This window comes from Meles meles, chromosome 2 (genome assembly GCF_922984935.1).
Source record: "Meles meles chromosome 2, mMelMel3.1 paternal haplotype, whole genome shotgun sequence".
Taxonomy (NCBI): domain Eukaryota; kingdom Metazoa; phylum Chordata; class Mammalia; order Carnivora; family Mustelidae; genus Meles; species Meles meles.
Window position 1 is genome coordinate 130,484,410 of NC_060067.1, and position 26,836 is coordinate 130,511,245.

Genomic DNA, 26,836 nt, shown 5'->3' on the forward strand with positions numbered 1-26,836 from the left:
GCTAGAAACTCTTGGGAAGGAGCTGACACTGTGGTCCACAGATGGAATTTCTTCTTCTTCAGAGAAACTCAATTTCTGCTCTTAAAATCTTCAACTGATTGGATGAGGCCCAACCACATTATCAAGGATAATTTCCTTTACTTAAAGTGATTGTGGATGTTAATTCCATTTACAAAATGCCTTTGCAGTAATGCCTAGATTAGTACTGGAATGAGAAACTGGGTACTACAGCCTAGCCAAGTTAACACATAAAACTAACCATCACATATGCATTCTCACTCTGTGGTTTATGTATAAATTTGATGTTCTAAATTCTCCACACAAATCAGCCTTTGGAGCGTAAAGGAAAAGAAGTGTCTCTCCTCAAAATTCTGGCTCTTGCAGGGGTGCCTGTGTGGCTGAGTCAGTTGAGCACCCCAGTCTTGGTTTCAGCTAGCTCACGATCTCAGGGTCATGGGATCAAGCCCCAAGACCAGCTCCGCACTCAGCACTGAGTCTGCCTGAGATTATTTCTCTCCCTTTTCTTCTGTCCCTCTTGCCATGATCTCTCTCTCTCAAATAAGTAAATAAATGTTTAAAAAAATTGTTGCCTCTTGCAATGGAAATTCAGGCTTTCAATAATAATGCTTCATCTAAAAGTTTATAAGTTAATTCCAATAGGAATAGTATTTCTTGGTTCTCAGCAATGAATATCACTGAAATAAGTGAAGAGCCCATGCAACAAAAAAATTCAGGAAAGGAAGAAACCTCAACCATTTTTTTCGAACTTTATCCCACCAAACTCTAAGATCCCACAAATAAGCTAAGACTCTTTTTTCTTTCTCCAAATTTTTATTTAAATTCTACTTAGTTAACATATAGTGAAATATTAGTTTCAGGTATAGAATTTAGATATTCATCACTTACATACAATGCCCAGTGCTCATCATAAAAAGCCCTCCTTAGTCCCCATCACCCATTTGGCACATCCTCCTCCAAGTCCCCCCACCTTTCCTTGGCAACCATTAGTTTGTTCTCTAGAGTTAGGAGTCTGTTTCTTGATTTGCCTCTCTTTTTTTTCCCCCTACATTCATTTTTTCTGTTTCTTAAATTCTACATAAGTGAAATCATATGGTATTTGTCTTTCTCTGACTTATTTTGCTGAACATAGTAATACTCCCTAGCTCCAACCACATTGTTGTAAACGGCAAGATTTCACTCTTTTATATGGCTGAGTAATAGTCCATTGTGTATATATACCACGTCTTCTTTATCCATTCATCAGTCGATTGACATTTGGGCTCTTTCCATAATTTGGCTATCGTTGATAATGCTGCGATAAACATCAGGGCGCATGTACCTCTTTGAATCAATATTTTTGTATCCTTTCGGTAAACACCTAGTGGTGCAATTGCTAGATCGTAGGTTACTTCTATTTTTAACTTTTTGAGGAAACTTCATACTGTTTTCCAGAGTAGCTGCAGCAGTTTGCATTCCCACCAGCAGTGCAAGAAGATTCCCCTTTCTCTGCATGCTCACCAACACCCATCATTTCCTGTGTTGCTAATTTTAGCTGTTCTGACAAGTGTGAGGTGATAGCTCATTGTAGTTTTGAGTTGTATTTCCCTGATGATGAGTGATGTTCGGCATCTTTTCATGTGTCTGCTGGCCATCTTAATGTCGTCTTTGGAAAAATGTCTGTTCATGTCTTCTGCCGTTTTTTAATTGGATTATTTGTTTTTTGGGTGTTGAGTTTGAGAAGTTCTTTATATATTTTGGATACTAAACCTTTATCAGATATGTCATTTGCATAATCTCCCATTCTATAGGTCACCATTACATTTTGTTGATTTTTTTTCTTTTGCTATGCGGAAGTTTTTATCTTGGTAAAGTTCCAATAGTTCACATTTGCTTTTGTTTCTCTTGCCTCAGCAGACATATCCAGTAAGAAGTTGCTATGTAAACCAAAATTTTTGAAAATAAAATGAAATTTATTAGAAAGACATTAAATACATGAGCTTAATAAAAATACAAGATATTTTGCTTAGTTTTTCTAGGTTCTTTTATCTTGGTTTTTATGGGAAGTTATTTTTAATGGTATGTTCTGAGGTTCTCCTAGGCTAATGATATAGAGGATATGAGTGAAATAGAGCATGAACTATTAAGCTGGTAAGAATGAGTAAACAATGCTAATGAAAATTCTGTCCATCTCCAGTTAATTCAATTCACCACATATCATTCATGTCTCATTCATTCATTCATTCATTCATTCATTCAAAGTATTGGTTGCCATCTTATACTACCATGCTCAGCTCAAGAAATATGACCATGATTTGAGACACAGTCTCTCCGCCCCCAGAATGCTGACAGAAGAGACATACGTGGACAAGGATTACAATATAGTGCAATAGGGAGCTGTTGAAATGGAATAGGTACAGGATGCTGAGAAAACAGAGAAGTATACAATCCAGCCTGGAGAACAAATAGAAGCCTTCAGAGGAAGGTGATACGTGAATCTTAAAGAAAATATAGGATGTTGGCAAGTAAATAAGGAAAACATACTGCCTACTTTTTTTAAGATTTTATTTATTTATTTGATAGAGACACAGCAAGAGAGGGAACACAAGCAAAGGGAGTGGGAGAAGGAGAAGCAGGGTTCTCACTCAGCAGGGAGCCTAGCCTGGGGCTCAATCCCAGGAGTCTGGGATCATGACCTGAGCTGAAGGCAGACACTTAACTACTGAGTCACTGGCACTCCAACATACTGCCTATTTACTGCCATTCTCTTGGTAGGAAACAGCAATGTGTATGACACATTTAGGGACTGCAAACAGTCTGTCCTTGCGTCAGTTTTGTGTGAGGCCTTAAGTCAGCTGGAATCAGGATAGGCAGCGATAAATCATAATTCTTGGTTGTAGTTGTTGGAAAAATGGTGTGTTTGTTTTAGTTGGGAGAATGGTATTTTTTATTCAAGTATGATTAACATACAGTGTTATATTACTGTCAGGTGTTCAAAATAATGGTTCATCAATTCTATATATTACTCAGTGCTCATCATGACAAATGTAATCTTTTTTTTTTTTTTTTGAGAGAGAGCATGCATTCATGGCGGGGTTGGGGGGAAGAGTGGGAAGAAGGAGCAGAAGGAGAGGGAGAAAGAGAATACCAAGCAGGGTTCACACCCAGCACAGAGCCTTGGTGCAGGGCACAATCTCATGACCCAGAGATCATGACCGGAGCCGAAATCAAGAGTCAGACACTAAACTGACTGAGCCACCCAGGAGCTCCACAAAATTGTGTTCTTAATCCCCGCCACCTAGAGAAAGGCATAATTCTTGGGAAACAAAATTTATCTGGAGCAGTGTAAGTTATGAGAAAAAGCATAATAAAATGTTTAAAATGAGAAACTGGGCGGGGGTGCCTGGGTGGCTTAGTTGGTTAGGCGGTTGCCTTCGGCTCAGGTCATGATCCTGGAGTCCCGGGATCAAGTTCCACATAGGGCACCCAGCTCCGCAGGGAGTCTGCTTCTCCCTCTCTCTCTCTCTCTCTCTCAAATAAATAAAATAAAAAAATCTTTAAAAAAAATAAAATAAAGTAAAATGAGAAACTGGGAAGAGGCAATATCTTTGAGAGCTGTTGAGCACCTGGATTTTGTCAGGACAAATGACTTTTGGTGGGGGGGCTATTTTTTTCAACTTTATTGAGGTATAGATTAAAATTTTTTTCAAGAATTTTTTTCTGTGTATACAGAATACACACATTTCAAACTCTCAAATTTGAGGTCCAAAATGTCCTTTTAAATAATACCATCTTTTAAACATCTGTTTCATTATTCATAGATTCATGGAACTAGTTCAAGAGGCCTGAAAATGTTTTGTGGCTGATTTTTTTTTACTTTTGGCAGAATATACTTAAATCATCCATCCAGTTTTTCAGAACCTTCAGAGACCGTCTTAGTAACCCAATCCATTGTTTAATAATCCTTATAGTTAAGAAATTATTCCTTCTAACTACTATGAAAGTCCTCCCTGGCATTAGTGGACATAATAAGGTGCAGCCACTTTCCCAATTGTCAAAACAACATCAATCCAAAGATACAACAGCTACACTGGTCCCTCTGGCAATGTCCATCTACTTCTAAAATCTCTTAAAATCAACTGGAAAGTCTCCACTAGAAAATGAACAGCCACTGAGTATTAATCAAGTAATCGATTGTCTGTTCTGCAAGTGAGCTCATGTATTAGTAGTCTGCAAGCATGGAGTGCTTTCCCATTGATTCTTCAACAATGCTGAGTCCTGGGTTTCTCAACCTGGGCACTACTGACATTAGGACAGATAAATCTTTGTTTGGGGGAGACGTCCTGTGCATTGTGAGATATTTACCAGCACCGTGAACTTTATTAGATGCCAACAGCAGCCTCCCCCAAGTCATGATGATAAAAAATAAAAATTTGATCCATTTGATCCCTGGGGTACAGTGAACAAATCATTCTTGATTGAGAACCACTGACCCCATGCTACCTCATTTCAAAAGGTCTAAAGAGAGCTAACTACTATTACAAATGAGATGTTTATATGTTTATATAGCTATGTTCTATAGCTAAGAAACCAAATTTTCACACATTTGAATTGCCTGTGAATAACTTCAGAATATTTTTATTATTAAAGGAGTACTCACTTTATGGGGCGCCTGGGTGGCTCAGTGGGTGAAAGCCTCTGCCTTCTGCTCAGGTCATGATGCCAGGGTCCTGGGATCAAGCCCCGCATCAGGCTCTCTGCTCCACAGGGAGCCTGCCTCCCCCTCTCTCTCTGCCTGCCTCTCTGCCTACTTGTGATCTCTGTCTGTCAAATAAATAAATAAAATCTTTTTTTAAGAAGATATTTAAAAAAGGAGTACTCACTTTAAAAAAACAAGTCCAAATTTTCTTGAAGATGTAAACTGCAGGTAAAATCTCCTGTTTGTCCTGCAATTATTGGTCCCATTTCCCAAAGATGACCACTGTTGACAGTTTGCTGTGAATACATCAGCATTTAATAAACACAAATATTATATAGCCTTTATTTTATATGAATAAGATCAATCCATACAGACTATTGTTCAACATACATATGTGAATATAGAGTTCTGAAACTGCCCCATGTATTTAACAATCCTCTGCTATGACTTACATTTTTGTTTTGTCTTCAAATATCTTAAATAGTTGTTGGCAGTCATCATTTAAGATAGAAATTATTTTTTTAAATTAATGGACTGGGGGCATCTGGGTGGCTCTCTCAGTTAAGCACCTGCTTTCAGCTCAGGTCATGATCTCGGGGTCCAAAATAGCAGCATGAAATCACAGGCAGGTATGTCTAGTTAAAACATCTTCAAACAGTAACTGTGGCTCAAGGCTGACAATTCATCAAAGAATTTTTCTGAAACCCTTGATTTTTATTTTTTTTTTAAGCAAGCTATATATCCAGTGTGGGGCTCGAACCCATGAACCCTAGATCAGAAGTCTCATGCTCTACCAAGTGATCCATCCAGGTGTCCCTGAAACCCTTGAATTTTAAATTTTGTTCTTAAGAAATTAATAGAGATCTCAAAAGTCAGTATCAACAGAGATTAACCTTATTTTATATATACTTGAAGTCTCTGAAGTGTGTGGTGTTCTACCAGTGACATCCCGTGGTTTACAAATCCTTTGACTTCATTTAAAGCAATATGTTGAAAAAATATTGATAATTTAAAATAACTTCACAAGTGAGAAAACTATTTACAACATATCTCATTATTACATAGATTTAATTATTTCCTCCTTCAAATGATATGCTCTGAAATAACTAAGTAAAGTCAAAACCTGACATAGCTAGATTTTTTCTTTATAAAAAATGTCACTTGTCATTATTAAAATGTTCTGCTGCATTTTACAAAGAAAATACACACCTTTATTCTTTTCATGTATTGATGACAGATTACGAATACTTTTTTAAAAAATAAATGTTATTGACAGTTCAAACTATTCTGTTCTTATTTCTCATAATTGACAGCATTCTAGAAAGTTTCAAGTATGCACGAACTTGATAAGAATAATAAGCAACAGAATTGCATTTGGAGTCTCCAATAATCTTTAAAGTTTATATAAATCTGAGGTTTTAAAGTGGTATAGTTAACTTATATCCACAGAAAACCCACATATGGATGTTTATAGCAACTTCATTCATAATTGTCAAAATTTGGAAGCAACCAAGACGACCTTACGTGGGTACATTCAGACAAAGGAATATTATTCAGTACTAAAGAGACATAGAGGACCCTTAAGTGCAAGTTACTAAAATCATAAAAGTCATAGGAAGACATGAAAAGTCATAAAAAGACATAGAGGACCCTTAAGTGCATGTTACTAAGTGAAAAAAGCCCATATGGAAAGGTCAGGAAATTCATTTCATTCAATAAGGTTTGAGCAAAACTTTGCACAGAGCCTCACACATAGGAATTATCTAATTCGTGAGTGAGCAGGCTCATGTACTTTCCTGATGTTCTCTATGTCTTCTTCCTCTAGTACCAGACCAACCTTGATTCTGGGTAAGAACTCAATAAATTCCTAATTTTTTAAATGACTGGCTGAGAGATTTTTGAAAAAGAAGAAGGGAATTGAATATAACTGTAAAATATGGCAGACGTTTCATGGGAAAAGGATTGAGGTGGGAGAAGGAAGAAGAGGAGGGTGGGGCTGGGGGTGGACATTCCACTTGGGAAACAGCATGAGAAACGAGAAAAGGCAAAGAAAGGAGAAACCTGGCATCTTCTGCAGACATGGGAAAGAACATCCCAATAGCATGGAGGTCCTTGGAAAACACTTGGCGTCAGGCTGGTAAGCAATGTGGGGCTTCCATATAGAGGGCTGTACCTTCCAGAACGAGACTACAAGTTTTAGGATACCGGAGAAACTTTTACATGTTTTTGTACTAACCTTCTCTCCTCGTTCCTCATCAGTGGTTCCCGGGAGTGGGCAGGATGTCAAGTGCTCCCTCGGCTATTTCCCCTGTGGGAATATCACCAAGTGCCTGCCTCAGCTGCTTCATTGCAACGGTGTGGACGACTGTGGCAACCAGGCGGATGAGGACAACTGCGGTGAGTGAAGCGCCCATAGTTCGCAGACCCTGGGCGGAAGCACCGAAGGGGAAGTCGCTGAGACCTCTCATAACGAGAAGAGAGAAGGGGAAAGAGAAAACTAAATCGAAATACAAAATAGGTGTCACTTAATGAAATCTTCCCTTTCTTTTATTAGCTTAAAATATCCATTCTTTTCCATGTAGTAGTCTCACAGCCAGAATTTCAGGAAAGTCGTGACCGTGCGCAATGGTTAGGGTTTTCGACCCGCAAACTGGTCCAGTTAGCGTCTTCCTGGCAGAAGGTGTGGAAACTGAGAATATGAGTTCTGGAGCCAGACTTCCGGGTTTGAACCCGGGTACAATGAGAACCAATGATACAGTCTTGAGAATGTTTTTTAGCCTCTGTTTGCCTCTGTTTCCTCGTGTTAGAAAGGGGTTTGGAAACTGGTCCTACACCAAGAGGATTTCGGAAGATTATATATGAGGGATTAGAAGAAAGCAGGCATACAGCAGGTGCTAATTAAGTGTTCACCGCTACTGCCCTTTGTTATCTTTTGTTTACCACAGTTCTGCAGGACAAACGAGACCTCCTAGAAAAGAACAAATCATAAATCCAGTTTACTTATTACTTAACCAACAATCATATTTATAATCTCATAAAACCAACAAGTAGGGCTTCTGGCCAGTTAGAATATCTGGAAAACTTGGCTTTCGGTAAGAATTTTGTTCAAATTTCTGAACCCTCAAGAACACAAATTAATAAAAGAACTTCGGTTAGCTGGATTTGACTCACCAGGAAAATGAGCTTTGGTTAATAATGTAAAATAATGAGATTTCTCACTCATGGAGAAATAAGGTGCTGTTTTGGGAGGATAAAGACATGCATAATAATTTTAAGTGCTGCATAAATAATACACTGAAAAGGACTTGATGTTTTCACTCCACAAGTAGTAGAGACTTTTTAAGGCACCACTTTGAAGGAGTTAAACTTCTCGCTTTGGAACATTGTAGGTGGTGGAGGTTAACTCAAAACACACTTTCTGAACTGGTGAGCTTAAACTAAAATTGCCTTTGATTTGGGTGGCTATACATATGTGTTTTCTTTTTTGAAAATATATATATATTTTAAACACATAAATATAAAATATATATAAATATATATATTGTATAAGAATATTAATATAAAATATATGTAAGTATATATTTTAATATATAATATAAAATACATATCCTATCTTGTTAAAATACCTGAATACTGAACAAATTTAAGAAAAATTAAAAAGAAGTGTTCTGCCCATTGCTAGACACTTTCCTCTCAAGCTTGGAGCGACTCAGAGTGGATTAAGAGCTTCCCACCAATGGAAACGTTGTTAGGAAGCAGGAAAGAACTTGGAGGGATAGGAAATTCGCCACCAAAAGTAGTTTCTCAGTGAAATAAAGCTTGGGAGCTCTTGCTTTCGTGTCAAATTTAAAGAAACCAAGTAACACAAGTAACAATACTCAGAGTAATAATACTTAGTTACTCAAATTTTTCAGGATTTACCATCCAGCAAATTCAGATGGAGGCACTACGACCCTGGAGTGTGGAGATCAGGTTCAGGAGATCTGGGTTTCATTTCTCCATAGGAAGAGGGTGAAAAGGGCTGTTTTCTTCTCTGTGAAAGGAGAATAATAAAAGTATCTGTGTCCACCCAGTCTTGAAAAGATTCAGTGAGATCTTGTATATACGATGCTCAGCCCAGTCCTTGACACATAATTAGCATTCAGTAAATGTTAAGTTGTGTATCAGCGAGCTGTTATTACATACTTAGTGACATAAGAAATAATCATTTATTTAGCTGGCCATTCTGTGGGTCAACAACCCAAGCTGGGCGCAGAGGCAATTAGCCCCGCAGTTCTCAGCTCAGTTGGACTTTCTCATGCATCTGCAGTTATCTGTGGATCAGCTTTGTCGTCATGCCTGAGATAACCAAAGTGACTCAGCTCCAGAGTAGTTCTCCCGCAGGCTAAGCCAAGCTTGTTCTTGCGATAGAGACATGGCACCCAGCTGTGAACTGGAAGCATACAAGCCCTCTTGACACCTAGGCTCAAAAATGGCACACTCGGGGCGCCTGGGTGGCTCAGTGGGTTAAAGCCTCTGCCTTCGGCTCAGGTCATGATCCCAGTATCCTGGGATCGAGCCCCGCATCGGGCTCTCTGCTCAGTGGCGGGGAGCCTGCTTTCTCATCTCTCTCTGTCTGCGTCTCTGCCTGCTTGTGATCTCTCTGTCTGTCAAATAAATAAATAAAATCTTAAAAAAAAAAAAATGGCACACTCGTCCCACGGCCTTGCCAAAGCCAGTCACAAGGTCGGCCGCGTTCCAAGGGGTGAAATGGACGCCTCCCCCTGCTGAGAAGAGCTGCGAAGTCACACTGCCAGGGTCTTGGGCAGAAGGAGGGCAGCAACTTCTGCAAATTCTACTACACGTGCTATTATCATTACTCCCCATCCCCCACACCGCAAGCACTGATACTAACTCTCAGAGACTCTGAAGCCCCACCTGATGACTTTAGGAAGTCCTGTTAGTTAAACAATTTAAGTTTTTCTAGGAATAACCATGGTTTGTCTACTTACTTATTAAAACAGCAGCTCATATTTGAAGGAATGATATTTTTCCATTCGCTTGCTTTTGTAGTTATATGTTTATATAAATAGATGTGTGTGTGCATGTGTGGGGGGTGTGTGCATACATCCTATTGATTATGGGATAGTCAGGAGGTGGATAAGATTTCCCACATCTCCTGAAAATGTAATTATAGTTTATTTGCATTGGGGGGGGTGTTAACTGTGTAGATTTGTATATTTGCATCTTAATTATGTTAGTTATCCTGATTAATTATCCTGGTGAATTTTTTTTTTTAAGATTTATTTATTTGACAGAGAGAAATCACAAGAGAGGCAGGCAGAGAGAGAGGAAGGGAAGCAGGCTCTCCCCTGAGCAGAGAGCCCGATGTGGCACTCGATCCCAGGACCCCGAGATCATGACCTGAGCTGAAGGCAGCGGCTTAACCCACTGAGCCACCCAGGCGCCCCTCCTGGTGAATTTTTAATAGAGAGAATATAACAGGGAAAATATTAAGAGCTATTTCTTTATACATAGAATTTGAATTCTGATGACAAGCTTGGGCTTAACGCTTATGAAAACAATATCGATCAGAACAAAAATCGGGTTGGAGACATATCTATGCATCATGATTTCTTCTTTTTCCACTTCTTTGACTTTTTCTTCCTCCCAGTGTTTTTTCAACTCTCTGAGGATCTGAGGGCCATGCTCTCTCCTTCCATCTCATCATTTCCATGTGTCTCTCCACTTCTATTCTGCCCCCCGAACTGTTCCCATCCCTTATTTCACTCTCTCTCAACTTCCCTTTCTATTTCATGCTCCTCTTTTCCTCTATTCTATCTCAAACCAAGTTCATCACAATATTCATAAATTAGGCTTTAATTATCATTTAGCTCACTTCATTGAGTTTATAAACTGGTTATTAAAAAGATTTTAATATCTTTACCTCCAAAGAAAAACCCCAAGTAGATGCTTTTATTCTTTTTTTAAGATTTTATTTATTTATTTGACACAGAGAGAGAGAGAGCAAGTAGGGGAAGTCAGGGGAAAAGCAGGCTCCCCACTGAGCAAGGAGCCTGATATGGGACTTGATTCCAGGACCCTAGGATCATAACCTGAGCTGAAGGCAGCTGCTTAATCAACTGAGCCACCCAGATACTCTGCTTTTAATTTCTATGTAGTACTCAATAGTTACCCACTACCCCTACTGCACTTTCGGGCTGTGTATCCCAGAATAGTGGCTTATATTTTATGGTCAGTAGACTCTGAGGTTCAAGAAAATCTTCAGAGAGTTCTGTGAATTCCCTGGAAACTATAAAATGCTGTATATTTGTGCATATGTAGACTTTCAATGAAAACAGTGTCCATAACATCAGCTTTGCAAAAGGTTTTAGTTTTTAAAAAGCAAAAAAGATTCCTAATCCCTGCCATTGATTAAAACAGATTCTCCCCCAAAACTATTTAATCCTGAATTAGATTCAATTTCCCCCAATTAGCACTCCAAATTCACTCATGTAAAATTATTGTACTGTCAGTAGTTTACAAAAATAATCACAACAACAATAACAAATATTCTTTACCTTCTTTGATTTCTCTTTAAATAGAAACAGAAGGGTGCCTGTGTGGCTCAGTGGGTTAAAGCCTCTGCCTTCGGCTCAGGTCATGATCCCAGGGTCCTGGGATTGAGCCCCACATCAGGCTTTCTGCTCAGCAAGGAGCCTGCTTCTCCCTCTCTCTCTCTGCCTGCCTCTCTGCCTACTTGTGATCTCTGTCAAATAAATAAATAAAATCTTTTAAAAAATAAATAAATAAAAAATAAAAGAATAAAAGAAACAGAATTGTTGGAAGATGCTCAACGAAGCATCGGAAATTTCATGCTCAGATCCTAGAAGTGCCTCTTTCTATCTGTTGTTACCTGGGCATATCATTTTTTGGCTCAGTCCCATTTTCCTTATTTGTTAGATTGGAATAATGTAAATTTGTTGTGAAAAGCAAATGACTTACATATATATAGATATACATATAGATATACATGTATACACTTTTCACAAAATATATATATATACATATATACACTTTTCACAAAAGTAAATGACTTATATATATATGTAAGTCATTTACTTTCATATATATATATATATATATATATATATATATCAGGAAATCGGTCTGTACAGATCAGATTATTGACCTCTATAGTCAGTAGTTACTCTGGAGTTTACATCTTTTTAATTCAATCCCAGGAATTGCTTATATTTGATTAGACTTCAAAACAGGGAAATCCTCGTCTCTGTGTATGAAGGGAAGTGTGAAGCAAGTTAAGTCAAAATCATATAAACAATCTGTTCTGAAAGTTTTGCTAATTTGTTTTCTTAAGGACCTCTGACATGACCAGGGAATTCATTCATAAAAATAAAATATTCAGGCCACAGATGAAATAACTCAAGTTCTAGCTATAGGTGTATATAAAGACCTTAATCTTGACATATGAAAATGAACAGCATTTTGTTTAATCAAAAATACTAATTACCAAAAATACAAGTGACATTTGAAAAGAAATTAATATTAAAATGTTTTTGTTAGACCAAAAAGAGTATGCTATTTCAAAACCTCCTTTATTCACCATTGGCAACATTTGAAAACCCTTAAATCCAGTTTTGGAAATATGGGTGAAATCATAATCTCTTCTAATGAAAATATATCTATGTAAAAAATGCTATGTTAAACTATTCCCGATATTATGTCAGAAATATATCTCTCTGGAAATTCATCTAGACCAGCAGATCCCCAGTGTTGTTCTGGACCAAACCCCTCAGCATTAGCCATGAAGTTGTTAGGAATTTAAGTTCTCAGACCCCTGCGCAGCCTGATTGAATCAGAAACTCTGCCAGTGGCTCAACGATGTTTCTGCAAGTTCTTCAAGTCATTCTGATGCACACTAACCACATTTTGAGAACCACTGACCTACACCCAAGTGAGCAGAAAATAAGGAATGCATGTGAAATAGTAGCATCAGTAGAAATAAACTAGAATCAAGGTTTCCATACACTATGCCAGTGTGCTCACTTGCTAACAAACTCCATTATCATCATTACCAAATGTGTTCATTTCCATAAGAAACTCTAACACTGTTTTGGTTGCAGTCATCTAGAAATATCATAAAAAGGGGCACCTGGGTGGCTCAGTGGGTTAAGCCTCTGTCTTCTTCGGCCCAGGTCATGATCTCAGGGTCTTGGAATCGAGCCCCGCATTGGGCTCTCTGCTCAGTGGGGAACGTGCTTCCCCCTCTCTCTCTGCCTGATGCTCTGCCTGCTTGTGATGTCTCTCTCTGTCAAATAAATAAATAAAATATTTTTTAAAAAAGAAATACAAAAAAAAAAAATTTGAACTCTGGTCAAAACCTCAACAATGGTCAGCTGGCATGCTGTTGCTGTCCATGAGTGAGTAGGCTGAAACATCCCAGGAAAGGTAACAGAATTTTACCACCACCTTTAGGACTCTGGTGATAAAAATGATGAAATGCAGTTATTTCTTTTGCATCTTATTACTGAATTACTTTCACCAGCCGTGGGGTTTTTTTTCTTCTCATTTTATAGTATCTGGATAATTTGTGTTCCTCTGGCTGTTAGTTTTTAAGATATTCATGTTTATATTCTGTTAATAAAATGCTAATTAAGTCAGAAAGTTGGTTTTCAGAATATGTAAAACTCATGCATATTTGAATAAACAGCATTAAGTATATTTATGATCACATAAGTAAAAGAAAAACCCACAGCTAAAAATTATTTTCAGGGGGATGCTTTATGACTTAACAGTATACTGTCAAATAAAAAATCTTCTTGTAATGGAAGGGGGTGACTTTTCCTTAATTAGATCTTTTAAAATATATCCAAAAATATGCTTCTGAACTATTTAACATTGACACCAATGATAATTATTAAAGAGGAAGAGTAAGTCCAATCAAAATAGTAGTAATAAAATTTAGCAGTCACAAAAAAAAAAGAAGAAACACCACTAAATAAATTAAACTGATTCCCCACGTATTGAGCTGGAATATGGACTAAATATATTTAGGGGAAAAAATACAACATTTGTATTATCACAGGCATTTTAAAGAAGCACTCTGATTTGACTATTGAATTCCCAGTTTTCTTTTTAAAAGTAATTTATTGATAATGGAATAGTTTACTAAATACAAAAATAAAATTAAACGCCTCAGTATAAAAAGTATAATACATCTACTGACTGGACATTTTTCATGGACACAATGTGAACAAAAGCAGTAGATTTAAAATTTTCCATTGCATTCACAAAAATCCCTTTCTTCCTAAAATCTTTGGGCAATACAAAAATTTTTTTATTATTTTATTTTTGTTTATAACAGAGAGAGATAGCAAGGGAAAAAACACAAGCGCGGGGGAGCTGGAGATGGAAAAGCAGGCTCCCCACTGAGCAGGGAGCCATATATGGAGATAGATTGCAGGACCCAGGGATCATGACCTGAGCCAAAGGCAGCTGCTTAATAACCAAGCCAACCAAGCACCAGCACCCCCCTTTTTTTCTCTGTCTCTTGTTTGATATATCTTTCAAGGAAATATTTACTCTTTTTTAGAGCTCCTGGACACAGGGAACAAAACATTTGTCATACATTTGTAAAAATTAATTGCACCATTTTTATAATAACTTTGAGCCTGACTGATAAACTTCAACATGGAAATGAATAATTTTTTCCCCTGAGTTATACCATTTGATATAATTCTCATACAATTTTCATATGCTTTTGCCTTGTATCACTAACCTATTTTTCTTAGAACTGTCACAGATGCAATCAAAAAAAAAAAGTCTTAAGGAATCATTAGAGCAGTATTTGTTGCAAGAATGACAAACCAAAAAATGAGGGACTTTTCACTTTTTCAGCTAAAACTCTCAGATACTTGGGAGAATACATCTGGGTAAATACTGAGGGAACTGGATTACAAAAAGGTGAGGACCCTCACTGAGAAATCATTTATGTCCATTTTAAGTGGAGTGCTAACTCAGTAGTAAAAATTAAATATTAAAGTGGAATAAAATTCTCAGATGCTATAGCATTTATTCACTACCTCTACATTCTTATTTAAAAAGCACTCTGCAGGGGCGCCTGGGTGGCTCAGTGGGTTAAAGCTTCCGCCTTGGCTCAGGTTATGGTCTCTCGGCAGGGAGCCTGCTTCCCCCTCTCTCTCTCTCTCTCTGCCTGCTTGTGACCTCTGTCTGTCAAATAAGTAAATAAAATCTTTAAAAAAAAAAAAAAAAGCACTCTGCATTTCCAGATTAGAAATTTGCTTGCTTTCCTTCTTTTGTATTATAAGCAGATGGTCATACAAAGAGGACTCCCCATCGAAGTTATGTCCACCCACCTTATCCTCCTGTTGGAGCCCAGTTGAATTACTCCACCATGAAGACCCGAGTTCTGCTGCCGCCCCTCTGTAGACTCTTTCTTTGAATGTTCCCCACTTTAGCAGAGGACAAGGATACCTACAGGAAAAAGGATAAAAACGTTTGCTATTCTGTTTCCATGTTAATATTTCTATAATCCACAGGGGATATAGAAATCTCTTCTAATACATTTTGAGTGTTATAGTAGGCTAGTAACTGCTAAAAATTTATGTCCACCTACAACCTCAGAATGTGACCCTATTTGGAAATAAGGTCTTTGAAGACATTATGAAGGTAAAGAGCTTCTGGTTTCCCCCCAGCTTCTGCTGCCTAGGGAAAAGTGAGGACAAGAAGACCCTTCCATTCTCTCCCTCTCCGGTCCAGGTATCTTGTGCAGATGAGGAACAGCAAATCCCGCCCTTCTTTTTTGTTTTTCCAAATCTCAACACTCAAATATAGGCCTTTGAAAATTAAATGCTTAGAATTTGACTCCTTTTGTTATCTGAAAGCTTCTGCTTGTCCTTTCCCCAAGGTCATGAAAGTGGAAAAATTTAGCTGCCTGCCATAGGAAAAAGGACAGAGAATGCAAAAATTCAAGGGAAGAAAAACTTTGTTAATATTTTCCTGTCACTGGCTTGGTGCTTCTTAACCTATGAGAATTAGATACACAGTATTTATTTATGAGTGTGTTGGTGATGACATATATTTTTAAATTTTTAAAAACATTTTAAGAATGTTTAAAGTGTCTTCAAGGACTCCTTTAATTTTTAATTGGGCCTGAATTGAAAATTCTGAAACATCATATATTCCTTCATTTCCTAAATACAGCTCTTTATCCAGTTGTCAAAATGATGGCAATGCCAGGCAGTTTAATGTAGAACTTAGCTCATTTTAGAATATTCCATTTAAAGTTGGTGGCTAACCTTTTTTAAGGTTAAAAACGCAAGAGGAAAAGTGACATGGGTCATGAGTAGATGTTAATACATAACCATGCATTATATGTTCAAAAATACCTGGTTTTCTATTTCTTATTCTCAAAATAACATTGGAAATACCTAAGTAGCTGAACCTTTCACTTTTCCGTACAGACAAACCTCAGTTTATTTTTTTAAGCTTTTATTTAAATTCTAGTTAGTTAGCATACAGTGTGTTATTAGTTTCAGGTATACAACACCTGCGATTCAGCACTTCCGTATAATACCCTGTGCCCATCACAGCAAGTGCCCTCCTGAATCCCCATCACTTATTTCACCCACCCCCCCTCCCCCACTCACGTCCCCTCTGGGAACCATCAGTTTGTTCTCTAGAGTCAAGAGTCTGTTTCTTGGTTTGCCCCTCTCTTTTTTTTCCCCCTTTGCTCCACAAACCTCCATTTTTTTTTTTTTTTAAGATTTTATTTGTTAGAGAAAGAGAAGAGAAAGAGCACAAGCAAGGGGAGCGTCAAGCAAACGAGGAAGCAGGGAACCTGCTGAGCAAGGAACCCGATGCAGGACTTGATCCCAGGGCCCTGGAATGATGACCTGAGCTGAAGGCAGACACTTAACTGACTGAGCCACCCAGGTGTCTTGACAAACCTCAATTCAACCTCAAGTTTGTTTATTCAACAATGCTTAGCACTGTTTGGGTTAGCTTCACCAAGACTTCCATCTCAGGACACTTCCTAATAGATAGGCCACACAGGACAGTTTCTTCAGTGGCATTAATTTCCTTTAAAATAGGCCCAGGATAACGTCACACCCCTTAATTTCTTCAGAGTTGCCTCCAAAGACGTTAAGGCCCTACAAAGAGGTTAATGCATTCTGTCCAGCAAACGACTATTGTCACATAGTTATCTGGGAGAATTGCTCTGCCTGGCCAGCCAGCATCCAAAGGTTTACTCTAATGCCCCAGGGCACATTGACATTGGGGATCATTACTTTCTGAGAAAAAGATTCTCCATATGTCCCAAGAATGGATGCTGAGAATTGAGTAAATGTCTAGGAATCCAGAATGCTCTACTTTGTGTAAATCCAGACTTTATAAATTATTCATTCATTCATCAATCAGCAGGTATGCTCTGTAACCCATGGTACTTACACCTTCATTTTTTTTTAAGATTTTATTTATTTATCTGACAGACAGAGATCACAAGTAGGCAGAGAGGCGGCGGGAGCGAGGAGGAAGCAGGATCCCCACCGAGCAGAGAGCCGGACGCTGGGCTCCATCCCAGGACCCTGGGATCATGACCTGAGCCGAAGGCAGAGGCTTAACCCACTGAGCCACCCAGGTGCCCTATGCCTTCGTTTTAATAAAAGAGGAAGACTGTTCAGCGCAGAATCCTTATATCTTCCTTTGTGTTGGCCTCCTCTCAGACTCAAGTCCCTTAAATTTGATTATTCAAAATCCAAATATCAAAGGTACCCAGGAGTGTCTCCTACAAATCTGTGGGAACTCTGGGAAGCCAGCTCTCAGAACTAACCCCAGCACTGTCCCTGGGGGCTGGTGAGAAGCGTGAAAGTTCTGAGCTCCACCCCCTGAAATGCTGACCTTGTAGGTGAGTCCAGAAATCTGCATTGTTAACAAACACAGCAGATGAACATCACACTCATTAACATTTTGAAATGATTCACTTCCTGATGTACAGACAATTTTATTGCCATATTTGGAACACCTAGAAAGTGATTAATGAGTGCAGAGCAGTGGTTTTCAAACTTCAGCAGATCAGGCTTGTTAAAAGCTACAGGGCTCTGCCCCATCTCCAGTTCCGGATTCAATGCTTCCAGAATGAGGCTCAAGAATTTCCCTTTCTTCCAAGTCCCCAAGTGATGCTGCTGCTGCTGGTCCTGGAACTACATTTTGAAAACCAGTGATCTAGGCATACTCTTTCTTGTGCAAATGCAAAAGCAAACACTTTCCAAAATGTATGGCATCTTATAACAAGAATTCAACAAAATTCAAGATATTCCTTTAATGCCTGCCTTCTCCCTTCTTCATGCCAACATGCACTATTAATCTTATTTAGTGTTTGGACTACTCAGTATTAACAGTCAGCAACTTTGCTAAAAGAAAAGACGTATATAAATAAGTGTATTTTATCTCCTTATGAGAAAAGACGTATGCGTCCTCTGAAAGACAGGGTTTGTCTGTTACTAAATCTAGGTGCTCCACTGCATATGGGAAGGGTTCTAGCTGACTGGGGTGAATTTCCTAATGCAGTTCTCCCAAAACTTGCTCTAAGACACACCTGGGACACCTAAGGAAAATACAGATCGCTAGACCCCATACTGACTAGATAAATCAGAATGGCCAGTAGAAGAGCCTGGAAAACTGTGTTTTCAGTAAATGCCCCAGTTTCCAAATTTTATTGTAGAAGAAGAGACTGGGTTTTCTCTGAAGTGTGTTTGAGGATAGAACCTCATTCATTCATTCATTCATTCACTCAGCAAATATCTACTGAGCCCAGGCAGCATGTGCCACCAGATTTTTCTTGGTCTGTGTCGTTTTTATCCACACTGTGTTAAATAACAAATATTCAACAGAATAAATGGATAAAATAAGCTTTATTTAACAATCCATGAATCAAGCAGCATCCAAACTCGTAGGTAGAAAGAAGCTCTGCTGAGCTGTAGAAAAGGAAAGGTTTCTAGGGGTGCCTGGGTGGCTCCATTGTTAAGCATCTGCCTTTGGCTCAGGTCATGATCCCCGGGTCCTGGGATTGAGCCCCATAACTAGCCCTGTATCCAGCCCTGTGTCCAGCCCCATATCCAGCCCCACACCAGCCCCACATCCAGCCCCACATTAGGCTGCCTGCTCAGTGGGGAATCCGCTTCTCCCTGCCCCCCCCATCCCAGGTCCCTCTTCCTCTCCCCCCTCCCACTGTCCCTCTCCCTCTGCCGCTTTCCTCTGCTCCTGTTTTCTCTCTTTCTCAACTAAATAAATAAAATCTTAAATCTTAAAAAAGAAAAGAAAATGTTTCTAAAGGCATAGAGGGAACCAAAAAAAGGAAATTATTAACAAAGAATGCATTGTTTTAGGCAAGGGTGCCCTCCTAAGAGAAACAGAAGGGGTTTATCAGCAGTTACCTCCTAGTGCTGACCCGGAAATTTCAGGTTGGCTGGTTCAAGGTCACATTCCTGGGGAGTTTAGACAGCATTTAAGTTAGGTATTAAGTCTTCCATTTGCTGATGGGGGGATTAGCACCAGTGATACCATTTGGGGCCTGGTGTCTCCTTTTTAACACTAGCATCATTGCATCATTTTTTTAGTTAGAAAAATCACCTTTTTAGTAAACATATACATCTGTCATCAATGCTACTCATGCAGCAATACCAACACATAGGGACCCATAACCCCTGCCACAGTGGTCTTTGGGGACAGTGTTCATTACACTACCCTGCAATACCAATAGAGAAATCAGGAATCAAACTTCAGTGGGATCATTACTCAAGTGTGAAAAACCATTCTGCTCACTGCCCCAGACATCCTTAAAAATGAAGGAATTAAAATATAGAAACACATATACCAAAAGCTGTTTTCTTAAAATTGTTAAATTTCCAACTTTGCAATTTTGGCTATAGTTCCTATGTTCTATGTTCCTGCCTTCTGGTGGGAGGAAGTAATGGGTGGGAAGAAGCAAATGCTTTAGGAAGGCAGAAAGGAAGGTAAAAGCTAATTACTAAAAAGCTTGTGTGTTTGAAGATGTTGCTGTTGAAAAAGAGATCTCCCCAGAAAAGATATGTTCTATCTTGGGGAAGTATAAGCAGTTTTGTCCTGTTTCTTTCTGCATTCTAAAATTCCCAACATCTATCCTGATATCACCTCTCTTCTCTTCTTTTTTCTTTTTTTTTCACTCTGTGTGTACATATATGTGTTTGTGTTGTGTTGAGGTACAACAAGGTAGAAAGGGAGAGAAGAGGAATAGGATTAAGTAAAAGAAAAGAGGGGCTCCTGGGTTGCTCAGTCAGTTAAATGTCCAGCTCTTGGTTTCTGCTCAGGTCATGATCTCAGGGTAATGGGATTGAGGCCTGCCTAGGGCTCCACACTCAGAGGGCAGTCCGTTTGAGATTCTCTCTATCCGTATCCCTGCCCTCCCCTGCCCCCACTCCCACCTCTCTCTCTCTCTCTCTCCCTCTTCTCTCTCTAGAATAAATAAATAAATCTCTTATTTTCAAGATCTTATTTATTTATTTGTCAGAGAGAGAGCACAAGCAAGGGGAGCAGCAGAGGCAGAGGGAGAAACAGGTTCCCCACTGAACAGTGAGCCCAATGTGGGGCTTGATCCCATCCCAACAGGATCATGACCTGGGCTGAAGAAGATGTTAACTAACTGAGCCACCCATGCACCCCAAATAAATAAATCTAAAAAGAAAGAAAGAGAGAAAAAAAGAAAGAAAGAAAGAAAGAAAGAAAGAAAGAAAGAAAGAAAGAGGGAAAGGAAGGAAGGATGGATGGATGGATGGAAGGAAGGAAACGGGAAAAGAGAAACAGCATAAATAGCTACACTATGTGAATTTGACCAAAATGTTGCAACCAAGGCCATATACAGTGAACCTCTTAAATAGAGAGCAATGGTGAGGGACAAAGGATTAGCCCAGGGCCCCAAGCCCGGGATTTTAAGCACTGCACTATCAGTTAATGGTAAAAAAGCAGCACATTGAAATAGTTCATTTGTTAAAGTTCAGTTCAATACAGGGCTTGCTAAGAACCAGAGAGAACGAGGGGCACCTGGGTGGCTCAGTGAGTTAAAGCCTCTGCCTTTGGCTCAAGCCCTGATCTCAGGGTCCTGGGATCGAGCCCTGCATCGGGCTCCCTGCAGGGAGCCTGCTTCCTCCTCTCTCTCTGCCTGCCTTTCTGCATACTTGTGATCTCTGTCTGTCAAATAAATAAATAAAATCTTAAGAAAAAAAAAAAGAACGAGAGGGAATGAAAATGAACATCTACTGGCACTCACCCAACCCCCTGATCTCATAAATTTCCTCACAGCAGTGAAACACTAACCACAGAAACAGCCCTGTGTTCTGGAACGCTGTCACCTCACCTGATGTCCATGGCTATTTTCTGAGGTCTGGATACACATGTCAGGAACATGAACATGAACATGGGGTGTGTACATCCTCCTCCTTCAAAGCCACCAAGGCGCTGGCAGGCTGCAAGGAGAAAGTCTTCAGAGCTTTGCAAACCACTGCCTCCCTTGCTCTGTAGATACACAACAAACTTACTTATAAAAATAATTACTGCCTCAACCTATCCAGAGCCAAATGATTTATCTTACTTGTTTTATCAATAACATTTATAAATGTATAAAAACAACATAAATGTGAAAATTAATTTGTTTTTAAATTAATTTTTAGTAATATTTTAATGATTTACAATGCTTTCACTGAATCCATAAGTAACAATAGCAATGGATGTAAATTCCAGTTGATAACTATTTCTGGTTGCTATTTTAATGAATTTTTGTATAGTTCATACAATTCTGATGTAAGAGCCTCGATGAAGGAAATGAAATAGAAAACAGAAAAATAGGTAATAAACAGTAATAACTAGGTATTTAAAGCTGACATCACACAAAAGTTGGAATTCTATAGGTAGACTATCAACTGATAAATCATGTATTTGGCCTAGAAAAGAGAATATGAATATAATTTTATTATTTTAACTCCTTAGTAATTTTTAATAATCTATTATACTTCAACTTCTTAGAAGCAGTTTTCCATCTGTAAATGGAGATGACAGTAATGATCAAAGAGAGTTATGCGGACAAAATAAAGTACCTAAGGTAATTGCTAAGTACAAGTTTTCTGAATGCTAAGTGCTAATACTCAATTTCTCTGTTAAAATGGGGAATCAAGGGATACCCGAGTGGCTCAGTCAATTAAGCGTCTCTCTTCAGCTCAGGTCATGATTCCAGGATCCTGGAATCAACTTTCACAGCAGGCTCCTTGCTCAGCTAGGAGCCTGCTTTTCCTTCTGCCTGCTGTTCCCTCTGTTTGCACTCTCTCTCTCTCTCTGACAAATAAATAAATAAAACCCTTTTAAAAAATTTAAAAAATAAAATAAAATGGGGGGATCAAATCTCTCACAGAATTTTCCTTTCTTATACACAGAATTTTCCTTTCTTATACCTAAAGATATGAACCAAGTTTTTAAAAGTAAAAACTTGCCAAAAAGCCAACAAACACATCCAGACCAGGAGAAGGGGATAAGACAATGTCACAAACCAAAACCTGACAGCCAAGGAAACAAATAGAAAATTCTGAGATACCACCTGACACCAGTTAGAATGGCCAAAATTAGCAAGACAGGAAACAACGTGTGTTGGAGAGGTTGTGGAGAAAGGGGAACCCTCTTACACTGTTGGTGGGAATGCAAGTTAGTGCAGCCACTTTGGAGAACAGTGTGGAGACTCCTGAAGAAATTAAGAATAGAGCTTCCCTATGACCCTGCAATTGCACTGCTGGGTATTTACCCCAAAGATACAGATGTAGTGAAAAGAAGGGCCATCTGTACCCCAATGTTTATTGCAGCAATGGCCACAGTCGCCAAACTGTGGAAAGAACCAAGATGCCCTTTAACAAACGAATGGATAAGGAAGATGTGGTCCATATACACAATGGAGTATTATGCCTCCATCAGAAAGGATGAATACCCAACTTTTGTAGCAACATGGACGGGACTGGAAGAAATTATGCTGAGCGAAATAAGTCAAGCAGAGAGGGTCAAGTATCATATGGTCTCACTTATTTGTGGAGCATAACAAATAACATGGAGGACATGGGGAGATGGAGAGGAGAGGGAGTTGAGGGAAACTGGAAAGGGAGATGAACCATGAGAGACTATGGACTCTGAAAAACAACCAGAGGGTTTTGAAGGGGCGGGGGGTTGGAGGTTGAGGAACCAGGTGGTGGGTAATAGGGAGGGCACGTACTGCATGGAGCACTGGGTGTGATGCCAAAACAATGAACACTGTTATGCTGTAAATAAACAAATAAACGAAAGAAAAAAAAAAAGAAAATTCTGCACTTAATCTTAGCCAAAAGGCTGAGAAGCAATACAAATAGTTCTGAAGCCCAGAAGAGTAGGATGTTTGTAAGACTCCTGACCCTGTCCCCAGAACCCACATGGGAGATGCAGGAAAATGTTGAAAACTGTCATCATTTCTGTAGCAAAACCACAAAAGTCAACTATACTGAAGCTCAGAGTTTCAGAAAAAATGCACTGCTTTGGCCTCACTCATGAGTTTCCACTTAAGCTCCCCAAATGCTGTAAATGTCCAGTCACACTTAAACCAAATTTTAATCCAATAATTCAAACAGTCTCTGTATCTATCAGGGTTTAACGCATAAAACAGTTCCCATTATAGATATGTTAAACAGAAATCGTAAACTTAGAAAATTCCCAGTTAAGGGTATAAGAGTGGGCATCAGCAAGTCTCCATTTGCTCCCAAGCAAAATCTTTTGGTATGTCAATCTTCATTTTCTAAGTCCAACTTGTGCTTGGCTTCTGTGGTGTGTTTATAATAGGCTGGGAGTCAAAGAAGAATGCTCAAAATGTGGGACCTGGAGAGAGATCACAAGTTGTTTACCTCAAGTGAAGTAACTAACGTGTCTCCAACTACAGTCAAACTCATGGGACAGAGGATGGGAGCTGCTTATGCTGACGGGAGAGGTTGCATGGGGTTGGGATTTAGCTTATTCAAATTCAACTCAACACATTTAAATGTCTCTTTACAGTTCACAGGGTCTCTCTCCTTCCAAATCAGTGTCCTGATGTTCACTCAAAGGAGATAACAACACATGAATTACGCTTCTACTGTAACCTTAGTAACCCATTGCATCAGATTCTATCTGATTTGAGGCTACATCAACTCTGAAATCACAAGAGATAAGATTATCTTAGAGTGGTCATGGATCCCTGATTCCTTTAACTTTTTCGAACTAATAGTATTAAACTCTGGGCTTCTCATTTCCTTGCATTAATCTCTCCAGGACATCTCCATAGCTATCTTATTACACAACCCTTGAAATTCCCCAGTTTCATTCTAATGACTTATAACAACCACTGTGCCAGAGTGTAGCTTTCTAAGAAGCATGTCATGAAGAAGTCATAAGTGATCATTTAAGTAACTTCTTTGTCACAGTGTGCCATAACATTTGAGAGTCCTATTTTCTGATAGTAACAGGATTGCCTTTATCTTCAAAACCAACCAGGTCAGATCATCAATTCAATGTTTCCATCCTTGAGAGTCTGTTATCCGCAATCCCCTCTGGGAGAAGGAAACAGAAACCACTCTAGATTGGGGTTTGCAGGGGGAGCCCTTAAGAAAAAGAGATTTCATACAAGGAAGAAGGTGTTCATAGAGTTGTTGTAAAGGCTATAGAAGCCGGAGTCAGGAATAGGGGGGGGAAACCACGATTATTGCAAGCTCAAGATCAGGAAGCTTCTGCTGCTGTTGCCACTAGTCACTAGTGTGTCACTAGTGGCTAGTCATCTCTTCACCTGTGAAAAATGAACGCTAAGCCTGGCTTCAGTAACTGTGCCAACTCACACTAGATACCCACAGGACTGGTATCTCAAACTTCCAAGTCTCACTTGCTTGCATCCAAATGGTAGAAAGTTATCTGTAACAAGAACCCTAGCTGCTCGAGTTCTGGAAAACAGATTTGAGGTACCATCTTCTAAAGAACACGAAAGCATTCTAAACCCACTATAGAAAGAAGAGGAACAAACTGCACAAAACCCACCCTGGTCTCAATAACTTGTCTCTATTTGTCTATACAAGCTCAAGCTTTCCAATTTCCTCCCTTCTTCCTGTTTCTCTGCCTGAAATGTCATCCTCATGATGTGAGAGGCTGGGGAGGCACCTTGAACTGGTTCCTTGGTATTTCATGGCTGGCATTTGCTGTTTGTAAAATGTTGTTCCTGGCCACCTAGTTACTGGTACCAAGCTGGGATCTCATGCTGAAGTCCGTGGTTGATAAACTTAAGGGCCATCACTTATCTCCCTCTGAATTGAGATACCATTCTATTACTTTGCTACCTTTATTTTGAAGTCAGACAAATCAGACAAAAAAAATCAGACAAAATAAAGAGTTTTAAATAAATAACTAATTATGTACTTAACAAATAAATTATTTTATATAATAATTATATATTATTAAAATGTATATTATAATTTTATATTAACTATATATAATATAATTATATATTACAATTATAAATTAATTAATAAAATTAACAAATAAAGTCAGACAAAATAAAGAGTTTTTAGACAAAAGAGTTTTAAAACTAATGAAGCATGCTAAAGGAAGGAAAATATTTTAAAAACGATGTTTAATCTCTCTAATTTTTCACTTTTCCTGGGATTTCTTTATAAAAGGAAGTCTAATTTTACAAGTATAAATAGCATTTATGGTACTATGCATTTCCTTTTCCAAAGATGATCTTCGTGGAGGCGTTAATGAGTGTGAAAAAATAAGAAAATTACCAGGAGAAGAGGGGAAATCATACGAAGTATATTTCATCAGACATGAGCAAATTCCCAGAAATTTAACCTTTCGGTTTCAGGCAGTATGATAGATTGTGGAGACCATTCACCAATCCAGATAATTTAGGAGGAGTAACAAGATTATGTAGAAAAATATAATGAGTTGCATTTTAGAAATGTTGTGTTTGAGATGCACGTAGTAAACCAAGCACATATTATCACAGTAGAAAACGTGCAGGCTGGAGTTACAATTTGGAAGTCCTCTGATCAGAGCTGGAACCATGGATATGATCTAGACAGTGTCATCAAATTCATGCAACTGTACAAAGTTCTAATATCTGCATTCAAGTCTCAGATTTGAATTACACATCTATGGTAGAAATAATTTATAAAATCAGTGCTAGATTTGGGACACCTGTGTGGCTCAAGTCAGGTAAGCATCTGCCTTCCGCTCAGGTCATAATTCCAGGATCTTGGGACCAAACCCAGAGTTGGATTCTTTGCTCAGCAGGGAGTCTGCTTCTCCCTTTCCTCCCCACTCCTGCTCTCTCTATCTTTGTCGCTATCTCTGTCTCTCTCTCTCTCTCTTTCTCTCTCTCTCTCTCAAATGAATAAGTGAAATCTTAAAAAAAAAATCAAAACTAGATTTAACACTAGTTTATAAAAACAGGATAAACTTTAGAGTTTTTATCATCCACTCATATGTTTATGCATCCTTAAAGAGTCCTGGCAACATTACCAAAAAATTTTAGAACCTCTGGAAAGGATCACACTTGAACTCTCCCAGTAGGGTGAAGGCTTGTGCCATCTGCAAAGACCTCCAGAGAAGTTGTCCCTACACCCCCATTCATAGTCTATTTTATCACGTGATTGGTTTCATTTTCCCTTATGTATAAAAATAACTAAAAGGTCATAAGGAATTCCGTGAACAAATATTTTCTTTCTTTCTCTCAAGAGAAAAACTTTTACTATTTTGAGGGTTTTTAAATGATACAGAAGTTTAATGTCAAAATCAGAAAATCTAGATGAGAAAATATGTAAGCATTCAGAGGAGAATTTCTCTTTTTTAATTATTTTTACTTTTTTATTTTTTAATTTATTTATTCATTTATTTATTTTTATTAACACATAATATATTATTTGCTTCAGGTGTACAAATCTGTGAATCATCAGTCTTACAAAATTCACAGCACTCACCATAGCACATACCCTTCCCAATGTCCATAACCCAGCCACCCTATCCCTCCCACCCAACTCCCAGCAACCCTCAGTTTTTTTC

General features: G+C 38.6%; 1 protein-coding gene across 2 annotated transcripts in view; it reads left to right on the forward strand.

Annotated features, from left to right (window-relative positions):
* The window catches only part of RXFP1 (relaxin family peptide receptor 1), a 105,001-nt gene that overhangs the window by 24,900 nt on the left and 53,265 nt on the right, over positions 1 to 26,836 (forward strand). For both annotated transcript variants that reach the window (XM_045997180.1, XM_045997181.1), the window contains exon 2: positions 6,956 to 7,093. In XM_045997180.1, coding sequence (XP_045853136.1) covers positions 6,956 to 7,093 — 138 coding nt within the window. The remainder of the gene's footprint in view (positions 1 to 6,955; positions 7,094 to 26,836) is intronic.